The sequence below is a fragment of the Haliotis cracherodii genome, unplaced genomic scaffold (assembly GCF_022045235.1).
Source record: "Haliotis cracherodii isolate W230 unplaced genomic scaffold, xgHalCrac1.p SCAF_18, whole genome shotgun sequence".
NCBI classification, from domain to species: domain Eukaryota; kingdom Metazoa; phylum Mollusca; class Gastropoda; order Lepetellida; family Haliotidae; genus Haliotis; species Haliotis cracherodii.
This window is the reverse complement of record NW_027266273.1, coordinates 18,460,425-18,482,257: the sequence shown is the minus strand read 5'-3', so window position 1 is coordinate 18,482,257 and position 21,833 is coordinate 18,460,425. Positions and strand designations below refer to the sequence as shown.

Here is a 21,833-nt window from a genome sequence, read left to right as displayed (position 1 = left end):
TTTAGTGCCATAAGAATAGGCCAGATTGTAGGAATGTTGGGCATCATAAATTGACTAGGCATGTTTGTCGTAATAGTGTAGAAGTGGACAAAATAAACGCATGGTGGTCAGATTTTATTTATCAATCACAATATGTACAACACCACGACGGTGAAGGCTGTAGTTAAGTTCCTAACTGGACTCTGTTGGTTTCTTGCCCTCCTCCGAGGTCTTCTCAGCACCAGAGAAGGGGATGCCGGGGCCGCCGGGGCCGCTTCCCCAGCCGTTGTTGGAGAACTGCACCAGAGAAGGACCTTTCATACACACACCATTACAACATTTCTCACTGTAAGGGTCACATCCGGCGAACCCAGAACAGGACTTGAAGTCATAGGTGTTGGAGATCCAGACTTGTGGGCAGACGAAGTTGTTAGCTGAGGGGATGAAAGTTATCGTTCAGGATCAGAAATCTGGATTCAGTGTTTAAGTAAAAATGCAGAAGATAGCCGTGAGTACATTGTGTGTATGAATGACAAACATATGGTATTTGAATGGCTATTGAGTGCCTCTAATAGTATGGGCAACTTCATGTCACAGATATGTAATGATAAACATGATGACAACAATCTGGACCAGTGGGAAACCAATCAGAAGAGTGCCAAGCATTTATAACACCAAACAATATAAATATGTATTAACCAAGAAACATAGATGCTTACGCCATAGATATCTGCTTGCACTAAACATTCCTTGCTTGAACTGAAGATGTCACATTGACAAGTGGTCTTTGTCGATTTGTTTGATTCAAGAATGTCTAAACTGGCAGAGTTTTGAAGTTCTGTGACAGGGAAAGACAATGTATAACAATGTAATACAGGCATAGAAATACTCACATACACACTGGCTTTGCCCCATCGAGGAATAACTACACTCAAACCCTTGGGGACACATTACATTCTGTAACAAATATACAAGAATGATTTGATCACTATATATGTAATAATTGGTCGATTGTTCCAAATTCTATTTACATGTATTTCAACTAGTAACATTGGATTATTAGGGTGTACCAGTTGTGTAAATAATGGAAGAATGGGATGGTATAGAGACATAGCCTGTCGAGTTATAAGCACAATTATGTTAACATGAAAGAAGCTTCATGATTTCGGTAACGATTTTAGATATTCAACATCTATGAGTTTAAATGTAATCAACGTTACATTTATTCTACATAGGGTGCATATGGTTTATATTATTTCTGATAGCCTACCCCACAGTATTGGCCCATCTGGGCAGTGCAGCATGCCAGAAGCTGAAAACAGACAAACATAAAATTAGGTGAGGTGAATTGGGGTTAAACGTCGCGTCCAAGATTATTGCACTTTTATAACGACGTGCATGTACGTGTGTGTGTTTGTGTGGTTGCTTGTACTAGTCCGGACGATTTATAGTGCTAGCTCTCTGAGATACCATGCCGCAGTTTAACATGAATACCCCACTCAGACACAGTATACTGACTCCGAGCCGACCAGTCCTTGTTTTAGCCCCTTATTGCCGAGCGCCAGAAAGGGTAACAACAAGTACCATTTATTAACGTCTTTTGGTATGACGCAGCCGGGGATCGAACCCCGGACCTTCCGCTCTCCGGGCGGGCGCTCTACCACTAGACCACGGAGGTGGTCCAAATATAAAATTAAATTCAATGAAGTGCGTATATAAATAACTAAGAATGGTCCCTCGTCGTTGGTTTCATGGAAAATACTATTTTTTATTTTGTTCAGTGATTGAATGAAAGTTGTTTAAAAGGGTTAGTATTTCCTGCCCTATCGGTAGAACCAGCAGCTTACACAATATGTATGTGTTTTGTTGCCTGGCGCCTTACAGCAGTACTCCTACCATAAGGCCTGTAAACAATGAAGTCTTGACAAAACACGATAGCGCATTTACTGATTTTGTTGAAACTAACACCCGATCAGTTTCAACATATGTTACTGGGGACCAATTCTACCGCGGGGATATATAGAGTAAATATTAATTATAATATATAAGACATTTTAGGTGATGCGAGTTATATACTATTGTGTATAAGTATGGGGCAATCGAACATCTTCTTCAGACATGAAAGGTGCAAATGAATTAAAAGAAAAAATACGAGCATGGAAATAACTCACGGCAGCGACCAGGAAACATGTGACTTTCATCATGGCGAATGTCTTGTATCAGGTGGAACTCACAAAATGTGTCGTTTCTTCCTGTTCCATGCCTTATATACAACCACACGTCCTTCCGTGTTGGGTGCTGTCACACGGAGACTGACATGTCTAGTGGATCAGATGGAAGATTACACCTGCATCTGACACACGTAAAATAATAGATAATCATCATCCAATCTTCATGTCAGTTACCACGACAACGTCAAAGAGCCAGGTGGTCTCCGCACATGAGATAAGACTCCAGGCTCGTTATCCTCATCCTGATTGATCTCCATCAGGTGAAGCAATGCAGTCAATAACCTATAGACAGATTTCCGATCATCTCCTTCAGCTTAGTCGCAGTTTGGATTTTTGGAGTTGGGCATACAAAACCATTTTTACTGATATTAGTGAGTGAGTATGGTTTTACGCCGCTTTTAACATTATCTCAGCAATATCACGATGGGGGACACCAGAAATGGGCTTCATACATTGTACCCATGTCGGGAATAGAACCTGTGTCTTCGGCGTGACGAACGAACGCTTTAACCACTAGGCTACCCGACCACCCCTGTTCGTGTAGACATTTGAGCTACTGTAATTAAATCAGTTGGGAAATAAAAGTAAATGATATAACAAAAATAATCATAAATGATCATATTTGACTGGAATGGACGCGAAAATCGAAACAGTCTATATAAATGTATTTCTTGTTGATATCGTACATTTGATATATTTGTCTTTTCGAAAGGTGAGTGAGTGAGTGAGTGAGTTAGGTTTTAACGCCGCTTTTAACAGTATTCCAGTTATATCACGGCGTGTCAGCTTAATGTGGGAGGAAAGCCCGAAGTGATGCAGGTCTCAGACGTTTACCACTTCGGTGAAACCCACGAGCACGGGTATGGTGCTGACAAACCTAGAAACATAATCGGGCCGAACCGTGATTTGAACCCACAATCATAGGTTTCTGGTGTGCCAAAGGGACGTAACTCTGCACAGCGAATCGCGGCCCCTTAGACTGGGCCTACCGTGCACGTGCCCCCCGTGCTAGGAAAGTCACTAGCATGTGACATATTTCGATAGGGACCTTTCTCGTCTTTCTGAGGATGTTGTCAAACTTGCTTCAACCACACTTAAATTCAGCTCTTACCAACCAACTATCTGTAGCTTTATTCCCGAAGGCACTCATCATATTCTCCGTACACCGACTATAGTTACACGTGTGAAGACTCGCTGACAGATTACGAATCACACCTTTTACTGGGTAAGATACATGTAGGTGAGGGAACCTTCGGTCAGTAACCCAAATACCATGAATGCCCCCGTGCCATTGTTTCCTTTTACACTTAAATTAAAGCGACAAAACCCTTTCCATAAACATTAGAAATTTCCGCTTAAAACTGAGTCCATAGTACGATACCGACCATATAAACTTAAGTTCAATGTGACCACGCCTGAAGTTCTTGTATCATATTCCTTGCTTGTAGTGATAATGGTGAACATAAGATATATTTGTCAAACGGATACCCTAGTTATTGTTTGGTGTTCCAATAGGGAGTAATGTACAAGTTAAAACGATTGTGATGCAGAAGCTAATATCTCCTTTGTGGCCAACTGTAAAAGAAGTCAATTTGCCCTTGACCTGTAATAGCAGGGAACAGTTACACCCCAGAAAGTGGACTCGTTGTATTATCCGAGATGGGTTCAACGCCTAATCGCCAATCGCAAATACGCACCGTCTATCAAATGACACTAATCATGACATGCACTGTGACACACGAACCTTGCCATGCCCTGAAGCGCACACATCACAAACTATTGACATGTACTGTAACTCACACCATGCCATGCACTGTGACACACGAACCTTGCCATGCTGTAACACACATGCCCCATGACATGTACTGAAACACACTCCACGACATGCACGTGACTCACATCATGACATGCACTGTGACTCACAACATGACATGCATTGAGGCTCACACCATGACATGCATTGTGACTCACATCATGACATGCATTGGGACTCACACCATAACATGCATTGTGACTCACATCATGACATGCATTGTGACTCACACCATAACATGCATTGGGACTCACACCATGACATACATTGAGGCTCACACCATGACATGCAGTGTGACTCACACCATGACATGCATAGTTACTTACACCATAACATGTATTGTGACTCACACCATGACATGCATTGTGACTCACACCATAACATGCATTGGGACTCACACCATGACATGCATTGAGGCTCACACCATGACATGCATTGGGACTCACACCATGACATGCATTGGGACTCACACCATGACATGTATTGTGACTCACACCATGACATGTATTGTGACTCACACCATGACATGCATTGAGGCTCACACCATGACATGCATTGGGACTCACACCATAACATGCATTGGGACTCACAACATGACATGCATTGAGGCTCACACCATGACATGTATTGTGACTCACACCATGACATGCATTGGGACTCACACCATAACATGCATTGGGACTCACACCATGACATGCATAGTTACTCACACCATGACATGCATTGGGACTCACACCATGACATGTATTGTGACTCACACCATGACATGCATTGTGACTCACACCATGACATGCATTGAGGCTCACACCATGACATGCATTGTGACTCACACCATAACATGCATTGGGACTCACACCATGACATGCATTGAGGCTCACACCATGACATGTATTGTGACTCACACCATAACATGCATTGGGACTCACACCATGACATGCATAGTTACTCACACCATAACATGTATTGTGACTCACACCATGACATGCATTGTGACTCACACCATAACATGCATTGTGACTCACACCATGACATGCATTGTGACTCACACCATGACATGCATTGGGACTCACACCATGACATGCATTGTGACTCACACCATAACATGTATTGTGACTCACACCATGATATGCATTGTGACTCACACCATGACATGCATTGTGACTCACACCATGACATGCATTGGGACTCACACCATAACATGCATTGAGACTCACACCATAACATGCATTGTAACTCACACCATGATATGCACTGTAACTCACACCATGATATGCACTGTGACTAACACCAAGACATGTATAGCGACTTACGTCATGACGTGCATTTTGGCCAACACACAATCGCATACACTATGAACTACACATACCATGTTTTGAACTGCAGCACACACTATGAATCAGATCTTCACATGGACCATCTTTCCAAGGCAACTTGAAGGGTGTTAACTTACTATAAAAGTCCAGTTTCCACCCTTGCCGAACTGGGCTGGAATTTCTTGGCTCGATCGTAGCGCCACCAGTGGCTATTACGAGTTATGTTCCTTCTATGTTTCTCTTATTGACCAATCAGATTCCATCTCTCACATCACATACATTTCCTTCAAACAAAACGGCGGCGCCCAGTCAAGACGATCTACTCGATAGTTAAGATCTGTATTGTAATAAAACGAGTACACCAAAAAACGTGAGCACCTGGATTAAAAACATGAAAGAATTTGCAAAGTATTTGTCGAAGCCCAGTTGGCGGTACACATGTTTTGCAAATCCTGCAGTCGACCGAAATCTGCACGTTGAAATCCATGTTGTCTAGTTCGTTACGCGATTTGATTCGACTATGCATAGACTCGTTAGTCAAGCCAAAATTAAGCTCCATAATTTCAGCCTTGTTCGGCAAGGGTGGAAACTGGACTTTTACAGTCAGTTAACGCCCTTGCCTCGGAAAGATGCACATGGGCTGCTTTTCAAATCATTCAATCCATCGTGACACGTACCATGTAATGCACCATGAAATATATACTGAACAACAATAGTTCCTGTGACATTGAATAAGATTTAATGCAAAGTTATTATTTTTACCAAATCTGCAACAATTTCGGTTTGCAACAGATAAAAGACTCATGTAAGTGTTCAAATGCTTTAATTTGCCATACTGACTTCAGAAAATACGTGATTTCATTAAATGCATGAACATGCCAGAATGTCAATTTACAAATCAGTAGCGTGTGTGTCCACCTCTGGTTGTGATGCAAGGAACACATGTTAGTCTCATGGAATGGACCAGGCGTCGCACAAAGTCCTGTGGGATATGTGTCCATATCTGCTGGAGCATGTTTCGAAGTTCCTGGAGTGTCTTGGAACACGTGGTTGACGTCGAAGGCGCCGATCCATCTCATCCCACATGTGCTCGATTGGTGAGAGATCAGGAGAGCGAGCCGGCCAGGGGATGACATTCACGTTGTTTTGTTGAACAAGTCGAGCAATTGAGGCCGGGCGTTGTCATGTTGAAGGGTTGAAGGGTAATGCCTGGGCCATGACGACGCAAAAACGGTAGAATAACAGGGCCGATGATCTCGTCGCGGTAGCGCTGTCCATTGAGATTTTCCTCTACCACTATCAAACGGGTCCTCTGTCTTGCTGTAATCCCACCCCATACCATAACGCTGCCGCCCCCCAATCGATCTTCTTCCATGACACAATGATTGACGTAACGTTCACCTCGACGTCGGTACACTCGAATCCGTCCATCGCTGCGGCTGAGGTGAAAACGAGACTCGTCAGTGAGTAGAACTTGTCCCCACTGCATGGCCGTCCAGCGTAGACGCTGTCTGCACCACTGTAGACGTGCTTGACGGTGGTTTCCTGTCCAAATGAGACGTGTGGCGGGTCTAATGGATGACAATCCCTGCACATCTGAGGCGACGACGTACGGTTTGTAAAGATATTTGTCGAAGGCCAGGGATGCTTCTTGCAGTCACTGCTGCTGGCTGGAATCGATTTCGTAGGTATGTTGTTCGAATCTAGTTGTCTTGTCGATGATTGGTTACGCGTGGCCTGCCACTCCGAGGATGGTCTCTGACTGCATTCGTCTATTGCCAACGTTGCCATAAACACCAAATGGTGTTTTTGGGGACGTTAAATTGTCTTGCAACATCACGTTGACTCGATACTGCTTCAAGCATACCAATGGCTCGCAGACACTCATTTTCGGACAGGCGTGGCATTTCGTAATGTTGAATAGTTGCGTAATTTTGTTGTTTTTACGAGTGGTTGTTGTCAGCACGATGCTAATCAATACATATGGAATCCCCTTAACGCACATGTTTTATACCCATTCTTGGCTTCTTTTATACCCATTACACAATACGCTTCTTGACTCTAAAAATAAAAATAATAATTTTCCCTGTGCTGATTTCCTGCAGAATAGAGCTAGCTAGAGCTGGCTAGACTTGCTTTTGTATACGTTTCTTGATGAATATATTCCACAGTCATGGTGCAGGACTACATAATATACACACTGACAGATACCACGACACAAGACATCCCATGGCAAACATCGGTTATGTCACGATGTCTCAGCATGATATGACAGTATAATCCAATTCGTTTCGGAGAAACCGACGAAAACGGGTATGCTGATTGAAGGATTCAAACCAGCGATCAGCAGATCCTGCAACGACACGTACATGAACTGAAACACACACCATGACATGCATCGTGACACACGAACCTTGCAGGGGTTGAAGCTTGGACTCAAACCCACGATCAGCAGATCCTGCAACGACATGTACAATGTACATGAACTGAAACACACACCATGACATGCATTGTGACACACAAACCTTGCCATGCTCTGAAACACACATGCCCCATGACATGTGCTGTAACACACACCATGACATGTAACGGTTTTAGAGGACTGGATGACCCTCTCTCCTACACAACATAACATGCACCATGTACACGCGATGACATGACACAAAGTTTAAAGCTGTTCCATTTCTTTGTGGAATTTTTAAAATATCTTCCTCTGCGTGAAAGCTACCCGTTCCTTCATTGGAACCACTGTGAAATGCCAACATCTTTATGATATATTTTATCGAATGCCTTTGGCGGCATTTTCGAAAAACACTTAGCATTTTTAGAAACATTACTATACGCCTCTTCGGATTCTCCGAGGAGCATATTCCGCGGAAAAAGGCGTCAGTGGGGGATTGCCGTAAATTCACATATCAGATGATTGATAACACAAGTACTAATAACAGATTCCAACAATTTGTTCTAATAATGCCCGATGCAATTCCATATGTTCCCGTGTTCCCAGATGAATAATCGAATTGCCTTTGCGTGTGTTTATGACATGTGCCACCGAAGGAACATGCTACGTTCAGTGTTTCGCGAACACCTGGTATCATCACTATTTGATGGCGATTCATAGTGATAAATGTGCCTATGGTATAAACGGACTCGTACAATGGACTTGATGGAATTAACATTTTCTTCTGACAGTGTCAATTTCTATTAATTTCGCATTTACAGAACAACTCATCCTCACATAATAAACGGTTTGATTGAAATATATCAAGAGTCCTGGAATCCTACAAACACACCGGAGTTCAGTAGCCTGTCCTGCCTACCATCCGGTCTCATAATCGACGGTTGTTGCAAGGAGCGATTTTGACATTATATCCAGACCTAATGTGAACACACAGTTGTCTTATCACAACTGGGTTCAGACTGAACTGTCCCTTGAGGCAACATCGGAGTGTTATTCCCTGAACCATCAGAGATACACGATGCTGGAATTTAAGCTTGATGCAACACCTCGTCCTACCATTTGATTGAACTTAGTAGACATGTGGAGGACATTTCCAACTTTCACGCAAAAAGTGCCCAAAGTGGAGACCGATGTTGTTCCCTATTTTGACTTGTACATACGTTCCCGTGTTTTTCAGGTAAGCAGTTGGCTTGCCTTTGCATTGGTTTGTGACATGTTCCACCTGTGTGGGGTGATACGCTCACCTCTTCACGAACTCTTGGTATCACCACTATTTCGCTTTTATCTCTCAAATATACTCTCATACCGTTGCCCAGATGCTGGATCAACAAGCGGCAGGTGAAGAATATCAAATCAGTCAGCCCCTCCTATGTATTATGAACCCAAGCAAGAAGACAACTCAACGTCTTTAACAAAGGCTGTGACTGAAGTCGAAGCTTGAGATACACAGACAAATGTATAACTGTGATTGAAATCAGTAAATCAAAACACCCAAACCTGCCTTGGTGCCTCAGGGAAGAGAATAAAGGGAAACACATATTAATTGGGTGATTTACATCCGAAAGCGATGAAGATTTAACAAATGTCCCCAGAACATTTCTTGTGAGCAGGACACATTTGACAAGGCCGTGATGAAACACCGTCTAACAAGACACATGATCAGACAGCACTGTTGATACATGTAGGTTTCCCCAAGGTATCTCCACTCCCTGCACCACATATTTAGTGTAATCACATCTCAAAGTGTTGTTTGAACGATTAGTGTAATGCTGATGACAATCAACAAATATCGGATTTGATGCCTCTCAAGCACATATGGATATATAGAGGTTATCACGCGAGTGTTTATTCCTAATACAGGATATTTACCATCCCCAAACACACAAGCGTGATAACCTCTTTATCATATAATGTCATTCTTTAATTTTGTGCTTCAAAATCGCTTTCCCTCTCTCATAAACATTACCGAAACATGGCGAGTTTTCCTGGAATGCGCGCATTTATATTTATTACGTCACAGGGTAAGTGATGTGTCAGTCGGACAGTGACAGTAGCCAATATAGTTCCAACTGAAATCTCTTTCTTATACAGTGGCGAAGCAACATATACACAAAACAACAATTGTTTTTAATTGCATTGCGCGGCAATCCATCGGTCTGTTTGCTAGAGTAACTGCCCTTTGTCAAAGGGAAGCTACTCTTACCCTAGTCTATGAGACGTCACGGCCATGGTTACACATTGTTGACAGTCGGTCTGTCCTGTTATAACGTTAAGAAGTGTAGTCAGATGTACACACAGCGACAAAACGAAACAAGGTAACAATTCAAACATATTTCGGCCAAATCTAACTATCTTAATTTGTGAAGAAAGGTTCAAGCCGCAGAGGTTTACAAGCACAGATATGGCTACTGATCCCGCTTGGCTAGGCCTCGTGTCCTCGCAAAATTGTGTCGAAATTTATATCTCCAAAGTTACCAAAACTTATAAAATGCCTTAGCTACGTGACAGTTAGACACTGATTTTCAGTATATTAGACTGTTCTTTTGATAATGAAATCAATTATCTCTGTAGTTTATCCAGATTCCCGATGGTTAATTCTGACTCGATCGCCGAATGACGAGGGCGACGCCATATTTGTTTATAAACAGTGAAAGTAGTCCCTACTTGACCTTTGATATTTGCATCTCTATCCGCTTATAACCCCAACGGATATCGTTTTTATCCGTTGGCTTTATCCTGCCGAGAAACCTACCCTTTATATGATAAATCTAGGTATGTGCCGAAGTCTCATGAGTAAGGTATCAAAGGAACAATTTCAGAAACTCAATCGCAAACTAAACACAGCAGCACGCATTTGCACAAAAAAACCTTTCAAATGTTGTCAAAACACCTGCTCTAATAGCCTCATATTGACTATCTCGCAAAATCTCATGAATCAGAATGAATAGTTTCACAATACCCGAAGCAGCCTCGCTCTTTTTAAGCCTTTAAGTCTCCATTTGACACTAATGTCTGCAGCCTACACTTCACGGCATTATTCATGTAGCTGTGATTACTTTGCATGTATGTTATGTTATGTTACACCATACTGGTATGTGCTCTAGTGCCATAGGCCAGATTGTAGGAATCTTGGGCATCATAAATGGACTAGGCATCTTTGTCGTAATAGTATAAAATGGGTCAAATAAACGCATGGTGGTCAGATTTTATTTATCAATCACAACAACACCACGAGGGTGAAGGCTGTAGTTACGTTCCTAACTGGACTCCGTTGGTTTCTTGCCCTCCTCCGAGGTCTTCTCAGCACCAGAGAAGGGGATGCCGGGGCCGCCGGGGCCGCCGGGGCCGCTTCCCCAGCCGTTGTTGGAGAACTGCACCAGAGAAGGACCTTTCATACACACACCATTACAACATTTCTCACTGTAAGGGTCACATCCGGCGAACCCAGAACAGGACTTGAAGTCATAGGTGTTGGAGATCCAGACTTGTGGGCAGACGAAGTTGTTAGCTGAAGGGATGAAAGTTAACGTTCAGGATCAGAAATCCGGATTAAGTTTTTAAGTACACATACAGAAGATAGCCGTGAGTACATTGTACGACAAACAGAACGTAGTATATGGCTATGAAGTGACCGCAATTGTGTGGGCTACTTCATTTCACTGGTATGTGAAATTCAATCTCTTCGTCGATTTATGTTACTGAAGAACTTCAACGGTTGATATGACAGAGCGATACAGGTTGAAAGGGTGTTTTGCAGTAATATAATCTATATACATCTATGTTACTGTCTTTAGAACACCATGTATGTTTGTGTAAAGACGCCACACGCTCATTGTTTCAATGGCTATTGGACAACTGATATAAACTGCTTCATCTCACAGATACGTCACTTCGTACGTGCGGATATAGAATTCTTCATTAAAGAACAATACTTTCATCATATTTAAGTAAACATTGGCAATTCAATGTCTTCGTCGATAATTGTTACTAAAGAATTTCAACTGTGTACATTACAGAGCAATACAGGTTGAGAAAAGAATGTAGTGCAGTAAGCATTCAGGTGAGGTGAGGTGAGGTGAGGTGAGGTGAAATGGGGTTTAACGTCGCGTCCAAGATTATTGCACTTATATATTGACATGCATGCACGTGTATGTGTGTGTGTGTGTGTGTGTGTGTGTGTGTGGCTGCTTGTACTAGTCCGGGCTGATCAATGCCGATTTATAGTGCTAGCACACTGAGATACCATGCCGCAGTTTAACATGAATACCCCACTCAGACACAGAATACTGACTCCGAGCCGACCACTCCTTGTTTTAGCCCCTTAATGCCGAGCGCCAGACAGGGTAACAACAAGTACCATCTTTTAACGTCTTTTGGTATGACGCGGCTGGGGATCGAACCCCGGACGCTCTACCACTAGACCACGGAGGCGGTCCAGTAAGCATTCAGAGAAACACAGTACTCACATACACACTGGCTTTGGCCCATCGAGGAATAACTACACGCAAACCCTTGGGGACACATAACATTCTGAAAGGAAAAGATATGTTTGGATCAGTATCTCCGATTCGTCCACAGTCATCTTATATCACTGAAGGTTTAGTTTTTCAGATTCATAAGGTTGTGGGTTGGTTGGTTTGTTGTTTAACGCCGCACTCAGCAATATTCCAACTATATGACGGCGGTCTGTAAATAATCGAGTCTGGACCAGACAATCCAGTGATTAATATCATGAGCATCGATCCACGCAATTGGGATCGATGACATGCATCAACCAAGTCAGCGAGCCTGACCACCCGATCCTTTTAGTCGCCTTTTACGACAAGCATAATCACATTTTTCCGCAAACATGGGTTGCTGAAGACCTATTCTACCGCGGAATCGTCACGGGTCAGATTCATAAGGAAACGTATCATTCCGTACAAAGATAGTTTGATAGTATTTAGATAGAGAGACAGTTTTACACCCAAAACGGAAATTAAAATATTTATCAGCTGATCGATTATTACACGATAGTTGTATATAATGAACACATTTATAACTGATACCCTACCCCACAGTATTGTCCTCCCATCTGGGCATAGCAGCATGCCAGAAGCTGTAAATGTTGAAAATCAATGTATAGCAACAGTAATAACATCTGTCAAAATGTCTTTTCTGTAAGAATACATAACTATTCTTAATATTGTTAAAGGCACCATTTTATATTGAGGGTTTGTTTGGGAAATAATATTGCAGAAAAACTGGACATGAACATTTTGTCCGAAGGTTTTGCTCTTTAGCATTGTAAAATTGACCACACACACACACACACACACACACACACACACACACACACACACACACACACACACAAATGGTCGGTCACTCAGTAAAACAACCACATGGAATATAATGTGTGGGATTTAGATAGAGGCTGGAACTAGCGAATGTATTTTAACATTTAAATATTTTAACATTCTTGTATTCAGTAGAAAAAATAGAAACTGATAACTCACGGCAGCGACCAGGAAACATGTGGCTTTCATCATAGTGGATGTCCTGTATCAGGTGGAACTCACAAAATGTGTCGTCTCTTCCTGTTCCATGCCTTATATACAAACACACGTCCTTCCGTGTTGGGGGCTGTCACACGGAGACTGACATGTCTGGTGGATCAGATGGAAGATTACACCTGCATCTGACACACGTAAAATAATAGATAATCATCATCCAATCCTGTCAAAGAGCTAGCTGACGCCGATTTGGTCACACAGGACATAGTGATGGAAGCAGATGAGATAAGCCCCCAGGTTCGCCAGCCTCCTCCTGATTGATCTCCATCAGGTACTGATATGCAGTCAATAATCTATGGACTGATGTCCCATAATCAGTTCCAGCTTAGTTTCAGCCTGGATTCCAGGAGTTGGTTACTAGTTACCCAAAAAAACTGTTTCCTACCATTCATAGTTTTACGTGAAGAGGAGTGGTAAGTATGGTTTTAACAAAAATCTGTTTTAGAAGTTTGACCTTCTGAACTGTACTGTAATTAAATGCAAAGAAAAATAGATGTATATGGTATTATTACTGAACATCTTAAACTTGACTGGACGTGAAAATCTAAACAGGTCATATTCCTTTTGATATTGCGCATTCGAAATATACATACCATTTCGAAATGGCATGTTGCATTTTTCGCTTGGGACCTTTGTTGTATTAGTCGTTTTGTTGGCTAACTTGCCCTACCTCTTCTGAACCACAGCTCTCGATGAATTGTCTGTTTGTTTATTCCCGAAGGCACCCCCAATATTCTACAATCACGGACTATTGGTACAAGCGTGATGACTGACGGATGGTGAGACACGCCATTAACAAGGCAAGATCGCTATAGATGAGGATGCCTTTGGTCAGTCACCCAACGGCTATGTATACTCTGGTGCCATTGTGTTTGTCCAACATGACCTCGCCTGAGGCACTTGTATCATATTCTGCACTGGAATATCGATCAACGTGAGTACACACAGCAGATCCTGGTTACCTGTTGCCATGACCTTCCTGAAACATACGCTTATTCGCAATTAAAGCGAAACATAATAATACACATTTTCACTCTTATCATTAATTGTATCATGTCATCTTCAGTTATTAGTTTACCTTATGTGAAATGCTTCAAAGCTGTGTTGTACTTTCAGACAGGCAGTGCTGTTTCCTAACTTGTAAATATACACGCAATGACACAAAATGTATGCGTGTGTGTGTGTTTGTTTGTTTGATTGATTTTAAGTGTGTGTGTGTGTGTGTGTGTGTGTGTGTGTGTGTGTGTGTGTGTGTGTGTGTGTGTGTGTGTGATTGTACAAATGAAGAGGTGGAATTACCTAGTGTTCAGTAGCACATGTATAGAGAAATTCACCAAATAATCACACGACACGAATTGCTCTTCTACATGTTTCAGTTTTACATGAAGCTTCACTTCTCCCTGAAGAAAACATAAACATATAGGAGAGAAATTCGTGATTATTTTTTTAATTTCTTTATACTCTATCTTTCCCTCCCTCCACCCTCCCCCCATCTCTCTCTCACTCTCCCTTTATAGTTTATAAGAAAGGTGATATATGTGATGCTGGTAAGTTTCACGTCATGCCCAGTGACGACCATCCGGTGGGTCTCGTGATGAGGATGTAGATTTGGATATTGTTATTTTATCGCATCTCAAACCAAATATCCGAGTCACTTCAAACACTAAAATAGTGAACATTCTCCGACAGGGTACCACTCAGACGTTATAAGCTTGTTGCCGATTCTTCAAACCAGCGTCCCTCTTCTCTCAACACTAATTGATATAAACAGTTTAACAAGCAGAATTGCAACAACCGCCAACAGTGCTAAAACTTGAACTTCTAAACTGGTGGTAAATTGTCAGAATGGCTTTATTGTATTTTAAACATCTTGTCAAGAGACCAAATCACGAAATCAAGATGTCGAAATACTCAGAGAGAAATAAAGAAAAATATCCCCGAAGCACGTCGACGACGTAGCTAACAAGGAGCAGGTATTTGTAGGAAGTCGAGTATGACATCGGTCCCAGTTCCACATCTCCCTCCATCAACAAGGAATGCTCCCTCACTGTTTCCATAGATAAGGAGACTGGCACAGAAGTAAGATGTATTTCAGCGATAAAGGGTATTTAGTCAACAAACACCGCCTGTCCGGTGACAATTATTCACAAGGCAGCAAATAGCTCATCACCGGTCCCCCTCTCGTGTCGCTCTTGCATGTCATATACATACTTCTAACATTCTGAAAATTGCCTACTCTAATTGCCTCTTGTTTTGTGCTCTCTCGGCAGAGATGGGGCAGATAACGCCCCCAATGAGGTCTGATAACAACTGTTTCGCTTATCTCCCCTTGCAATCTTACGCGTGGTGTGCATTCCTGTCAAATATAAGCCGATCGTCATTCCAGCCCATTTAGTTGATATGATACTTGTTTAAGCCTGGGTCAAGCATATAAGTGATATAAAACTAAAAATAAATTCAGACACGCATTTACACTGAATCCTCCATTCAAAGACACGACTGTTTATGACATAATTTGATTCCAAACGGATCGTGAAGGGTATATGGCAGGTTACGTACGCTGTTGGCAGGTGGACGACTCAATTAGAAAAAAGCATAGACGAACACATCCCAGTGTTACCCCCGACAAGTAACTCAGCTGTAGGGTGTCAGGGTCTGTAAATCTCACACACTGTCAGAGGAACAGCAACACACGTCCATGCCTGTCCTTGGCGGTGATGGTCGGCGATTGCATACTTTAGTCCCATTAGCTCGAATGCAGAAAAAATTCGCATCATGAAAAAACAGTGTTGATTAACACATCCCCTGATTTTCAATTAATCTATGTGTGCTCGTGTGACATTATTAATGTAGTTCAACATATCTGACTAGTCTGATTTACAAGGCAGAATCCGTAAACGCCCTTCCTTGTCTCACTTCCCCAAATCTAACAATACGACTACTCACTGTTGGTGTTCAGCCTTTGGGATGCGACAGGCGTTCTGGTAAGGTTACCCTCATGGGAATGCTGTGATTCCCTAGGAAATGGTTTGTTACAGTACTAGAGCTGTGATGTATAACTACAGTTCTGCACCTGTCCATGCATGTAGACTCATATTGGAAAGTTTATATGCTCTGTTTGACAGTCTTTCTTCTATTATGTCGATGTACATCACATACTGACACCCCATCATGATCATCGTCTCGCTGACACCTCAACACTGTCTAGTCCCTTTGTGAAAACACATAAAGATGTAAGGATTTCCCTGATGGAATCACTGTGCTTCAGGTTAAAGCCATAAAACTCTAAACATCGGAATGTTCCGAGTATCATAAAAGATCTTACACTCTTTGATTATCGTAAGTCGTTTAAGTACGAAAGTCGTAGCGCTATGAATTTATGGATGGGCCTAACTGTGTGAATAGGATCTATGTGCCTTCCGCGCATCACGTATCATTTCGGACTGTTTAACTCTCTAAACTTTCAATTTAATTACTTGAAGTTATCTTTGACACTATAAAACCTGTTTAGTCCGATCCGAGCCAAATAACAAACACCCTCTGATGGTATTGTCAGGTATGACGATCCCTCCGCGCTTCACAAAGATCAGACCGTCCTTGAACAAAGAGAGCTCATGACATGGTCATGTGACATACGACAGGAGATAAGAATAGTCTCCTTATTATATTTAACTTCACGATAAAAGGTTATCTCCAGATACAACACAGCTGGCTATATTTACCTATTCCTAATCTGGATAACGCTGCTGACGTCATTGTGACGTAGAATGGCGTCGGCGTCTTGTAACCATACGTTCGTAGCCAATCCCACCTCAGTGACGATGCAACTGTTGTACTGGCTTCAGTGGCAATTAGCGATACGTTACAAGGGAAACTGACTTACTTCGTAACTTGATTTGTATCTCTGTCGCTATGCATTCCAATAGCCAAGCTTGTATCACTGACTCCTCTGCGAATACAAAGATGGCGACCCACAAACGTCACGTCAGCGTAACTTTAGCGCCAGCTGTTTTGCATCAACTTAAGGTTATTCAGATGCTGTAATTTGCTTAACATTCATTAGATAAACACCCCTTCACACGATGTCACACACGCACATTCGCACATTCATACTCTACGAACACGTGTGGGTACGTGTGTACTTGTGTGAAGACTCGAACGTAACTGTAATATTCGTTTTACGTAAAAGATTCTAAGATAAATGTTTGTAAACAGGTATGTTGTTGTAAACAACCTGCTTGACTTCATTGCATTAATTAAGTAGAACATTGCCATCAGATTCCATGCATCGCGGAGTGTTTGCCTTTGGAAAAGAATGTTGTTAAATTGTCTTATTAGAGTATTATAAAAGAAGTCTAGAGACTATCTTCAAACTGCAGTAATCTAGGCTTGCCAACTGTTATAGACTTACATTGGATGTAGTTGTTATTTTTCTTCCAGGAGCTGTATGACAGGCTACTCGGGGAGCTGGTGATTGTGTCAGCCTTGCGACCACTTCAGGATGGCATCCCAGGTATAATACTTGCTTACTATATGCCCCAATGAGACAGCTGGAACTCTATAATGATATTCGTGACAACATCAGCATAAAAACATGGATATGTTATACAATTACAACGAATAAATTGACAGATACTTTCCTCATCCACACCGTAGAGATGGTTTCATGCTTGTATGTAATACTTTACATAAGTTACATACACATGTCAGAAGGACTGAATTTCCAGACAGACAGTTGTGTAAATGTAAAAGGCTGTGTTGACGAACACGGATCATCAGGTATCCATCAAGCTGCCACAAATGGCTTGTGTTTGAGTGAAGACAAAAACGACGGGCCCGATGATGTTGTAGATGAATTTAGTCAAGATGTTGTACAGCTGACGTGTGCAGAAAGGGAGGTTTTAGTCACGTGTTAATTATGTCTTTCATCCTTTTGTATAAATATGTTTTCCATCAGATGCTTTGAAGAAATACTTGTGGTGTCTTCCAGTTTAAAAATAATGTCAATAAGCTAACACCGTCAATATGACGTCGATATTGACGTTGACATCATCATATATTGTGACGTCATAACAATTAATGTGTTACATGATGCCTGTTTTACGTCAACTTTGATATTTTCATTAGGTCAATCGATGTATCATCCGGCGGTCGAGTAGCCTGGTGGTTAAAGCGTTCGCTAGTCACGCCGAAGACCCGGGTTCGATTCCCGACATGGGTACAATGTGTGAAGCCCATTTCTGGTGTCCCCCGCCGTGATATTGCTAGAATATTGCTAAAAGCGGCTGAAAATCAAACTCACTCACTCACGATGTATCATTCCATGTCACCCAGACAGCTTCAGTAACAAACAGGGGTTTCTGAGGAACGATTAATAAACATAAAAATAATGAATCAAGTATGCATGAATGTCTTTTCGGCAAGTCATAAAGTGACCAAGTTAGCTACATGTCAGATAGGTCAGTCACGATTTTAGAATGTCTGACGGTATGATTTTAGTGTTCACTGCGCAACTCGAACAGCAGTGATTAGTGCGACATGTGTCACTTTGTATGAAGCGATGCTGTCGAGAATCATATACTTAAAAGTCAAATCGGTACCACGTCATATGTCAAATAAAATGTTAATCATGTCCCATTTTACGATAGGGTGTGTATTTCATACTAAAAATGTGAATGAGAGTAACGCCGCAATTATTTATGAACCATGACGTCACTGCAATGCAAACTCATTAATTGACGCAATGACGTAGTAATTGGCATCCCGTTGCTCGTTAGAAATTGAGGCAGACATTTGCTAACACACCAACAGATAGAACGGTGTTTTCTGTGCATGAAGTTAACATATTGTATAAGTTAGATACCATCAATAATACTATTATGTAAAACCATCAACGCGGTGATGGATTTCTCGATATTTCTCCAAACATAAAGTGTTAGTAAGTTCATCAAGCGTATTTGAATTTACAAAAATCTCCTTTTCTCAAATGAAACGTAAAAATCAAATCATCTAGGTCTTAAATACGTCGCTCAGAGAAATAGTCTTCACAAACTGACTACGTATTATCAATATTTTCAAGAGGACATATTTTAGGTACAGTATCCTACCCGACCGAAGAGTACGATGGCATTCACTGTGACACACAGTGATATGCACTTTTAAGCACAATATATACTTTGACACACACAATATACATGCAAATCGACACACAGTTATATTCACTATGACACGCAGTGACATGCATTATCCAAAATTAGTGATATTCACTATGACACGCACACAATAACATGTACTATGACACACAGTGACATGCATTATGCCATATATAATGGCATACACTATGACACAAACATACAATGATATGCGTCATGCCACTCAATGATATCTGCCATGACATATAGTGACACAGTGCTATGCTCTATGACACAGTAAATATATACTGCGACACAAATATGATATTCATGATCAGACATTGATATGCACCATGGCACACAGTGGCATGTACATGACACACAATGATATGCGCTATGACACACAGTGACACACGTTAACCATACATAATTCACTATGACACTCACAACGACATGCACTAAGACACGTAATGTAATAGGCTTTATGGCACACATTAATATGCATTATGACACACGATGCTACGACATAACCAACAACATACACTATGACACACAAAATGGCATGCACTATGACAAAAACAATGGCATGCACTATGGCACACACAATGGCATGCACAAGGACATGCACTATGACACACGATGACATGCACTATGACACACACAATGACGTGCACTATTACACACACAATTGTATGAGCCATTGAAATCCCAATACGTGAGCGACTGGAGAATATTACAGGTACATGACTATGTGTCTCTATAATCTGTGAGTTCATAACGAAACACAAGCACTGGTATTGGGTTGCTGTTAGTTGTAGTAGGAATAGAGAGTTTTAAGTGGTGGGAGGAATAGGGAGTTTTTAGTGATGGGAGGAACAGAGAACTGTTAGTGGAGGGAGGAATAGAGAGTTTTTAGTGGTGGGAGGAATAGAGAGCTTTAAGTGGTGGGGGGATAGAGAGCTGTTAGTAGTAGGAGGAATAGAGAACTGGTATTGGTGGGAGTAAAAAGAGCTGAGGGTGGGGGGAGGAAAAAAGAGCAGAGAGAGGTGGGAGGAATAGAAAGTTGTTAAACGCGTCCTCACGTCACACGCGGACAACACATGTCCTCGTTCCAACATATAGTCACAGTACTTCTTACAACGAGCTACATAGCTTAGATAATAGACCCATGGCAGACTTTAGGCTGTATATATCTAGCTCGGCAAAGAACGTGGTTATTGTATGACTCATACACTGGTATTCACAAAGCAAAACTTAATTAAATGCATCAATACGTCTGTTCACTGGAGTCAATCCTTTAATACCAGGATCTGTCATCAATTATGTAAAGAGTGTGTATCCCTCCAGACTGTCCTCATCCCACCAGACAGTGAAGAAGACACTTCTATTGACTCCCTGATCTAGCTAAACATATCAGTGTCCTAGTTAGTTTCGTCTCTTGATTGATATCACTGAAATATCAAATTACATCATTCAAACGTCGTTTCGATAGAGACGGTCGAACTGATATTTTTGCTAAGAAAATCAAAAACTACTAATGGTGTCATGTTTTGCCAGCGTATAATTTATTATAAAGGAATCTAAATATGTAAATGTCAATACGAGTACAATTTAAAGAGATCCCAGGGAACGGAAGCGTTTACGAAAATCTTGAAGTCTCAAAGAATGGATGCAGCACAAATTCAACAGAATTTGAAGTGTAAAACAACTGCAAGATCATTAAAGAGTATGTGAGTGAGAGAGTTGAAATAGTCTTCACAAACTAACTACGTATTATCAATATTTTCAAGAGGACATATTTTAGATATAGTAAGAGTAAGATGTCATTCACTGTGACACACAGTGATATGCATTATGAAGCACAGTGACATGCATTAACCAAAATTAATGATATTCTGCATGACACTCACACAATAACATGCACTATGTTACACAGTGACATGTAATATGCCATATATAATAGCATACACTATGACACACACACAATGATATCGCCGCTGTGAACTGTTTTACGGTCATGTCAAATCGTACGTGTGAGCTGGAACGGAAGCCCAAGGTGGATCAGGTCTTAGATGTTTACCACTTCGATGAAAGACAAAAGTAGCTGACATACCAAGAATCAAACTCAGGGCGAATCAGGACACCACCGTGCCCCGAACAGTCAGGAGAAAGCCATATGTGATTACTATACTCTTTGTTGCTTCCTCTCAAGAAACCTTAAACATGTACGTGGTTCACGTGATGAAATATTACTTTTGTACTTCAGATACCCAATCATACCCCCAAGTGCCCTCATAACGTATTCGCTAATCCATTGGTTAAATACATCGAGTGAAGAAGCAGTCGCACT

General features: G+C 41.6%; 2 protein-coding genes across 2 annotated transcripts; both read right to left on the bottom strand.

Annotated features, from left to right (window-relative positions):
- Positions 1-171: 171 nt before the first annotated feature.
- On the bottom strand, positions 172-2,183 carry LOC139465346 (uncharacterized). Its single transcript, XM_071247050.1, has 4 exons — positions 2,151-2,183; positions 1,250-1,291; positions 873-936; positions 172-413 (listed from the first exon to the last, which is right to left on the bottom strand). Exons 1-4 carry the CDS (start codon positions 2,181-2,183, stop codon positions 172-174), a joined length of 381 nt encoding a protein of 126 aa, XP_071103151.1.
- An 8,871-nt stretch (positions 2,184-11,054) lies between these two features.
- Positions 11,055-13,328, bottom strand: LOC139465345 (uncharacterized). Its single transcript, XM_071247049.1, has 4 exons — positions 13,296-13,328; positions 12,851-12,895; positions 12,264-12,327; positions 11,055-11,305 (listed from the first exon to the last, which is right to left on the bottom strand). Exons 1-4 carry the CDS (start codon positions 13,326-13,328, stop codon positions 11,055-11,057), a joined length of 393 nt encoding a protein of 130 aa, XP_071103150.1.
- Between the last annotated feature and the right edge of the window lie 8,505 nt (positions 13,329-21,833).

Coding starts and splice junctions, on each gene's coding strand:
- LOC139465346 (XM_071247050.1), bottom strand. CDS start 2,183: ATGATGAAAGTCACATGTTTCCTGGTCGCTGCC. Junction 1,292..2,150: donor CATGTTTCCTGGTCGCTGCC/GTGAGTTATTTC, acceptor GTCTGTTTTCAG/CTTCTGGCATGCTGCACTGC. Junction 414..872: donor GGGGCAAAGCCAGTGTGTAT/GTGAGTATTTCT, acceptor TCATCCCCTCAG/CTAACAACTTCGTCTGCCCA.
- LOC139465345 (XM_071247049.1), bottom strand. CDS start 13,328: ATGATGAAAGCCACATGTTTCCTGGTCGCTGCC. Junction 12,896..13,295: donor CATGTTTCCTGGTCGCTGCC/GTGAGTTATCAG, acceptor CAACATTTACAG/CTTCTGGCATGCTGCTATGC. Junction 12,328..12,850: donor TGGGAGGACAATACTGTGGG/GTAGGGTATCAG, acceptor TTTTCCTTTCAG/AATGTTATGTGTCCCCAAGG.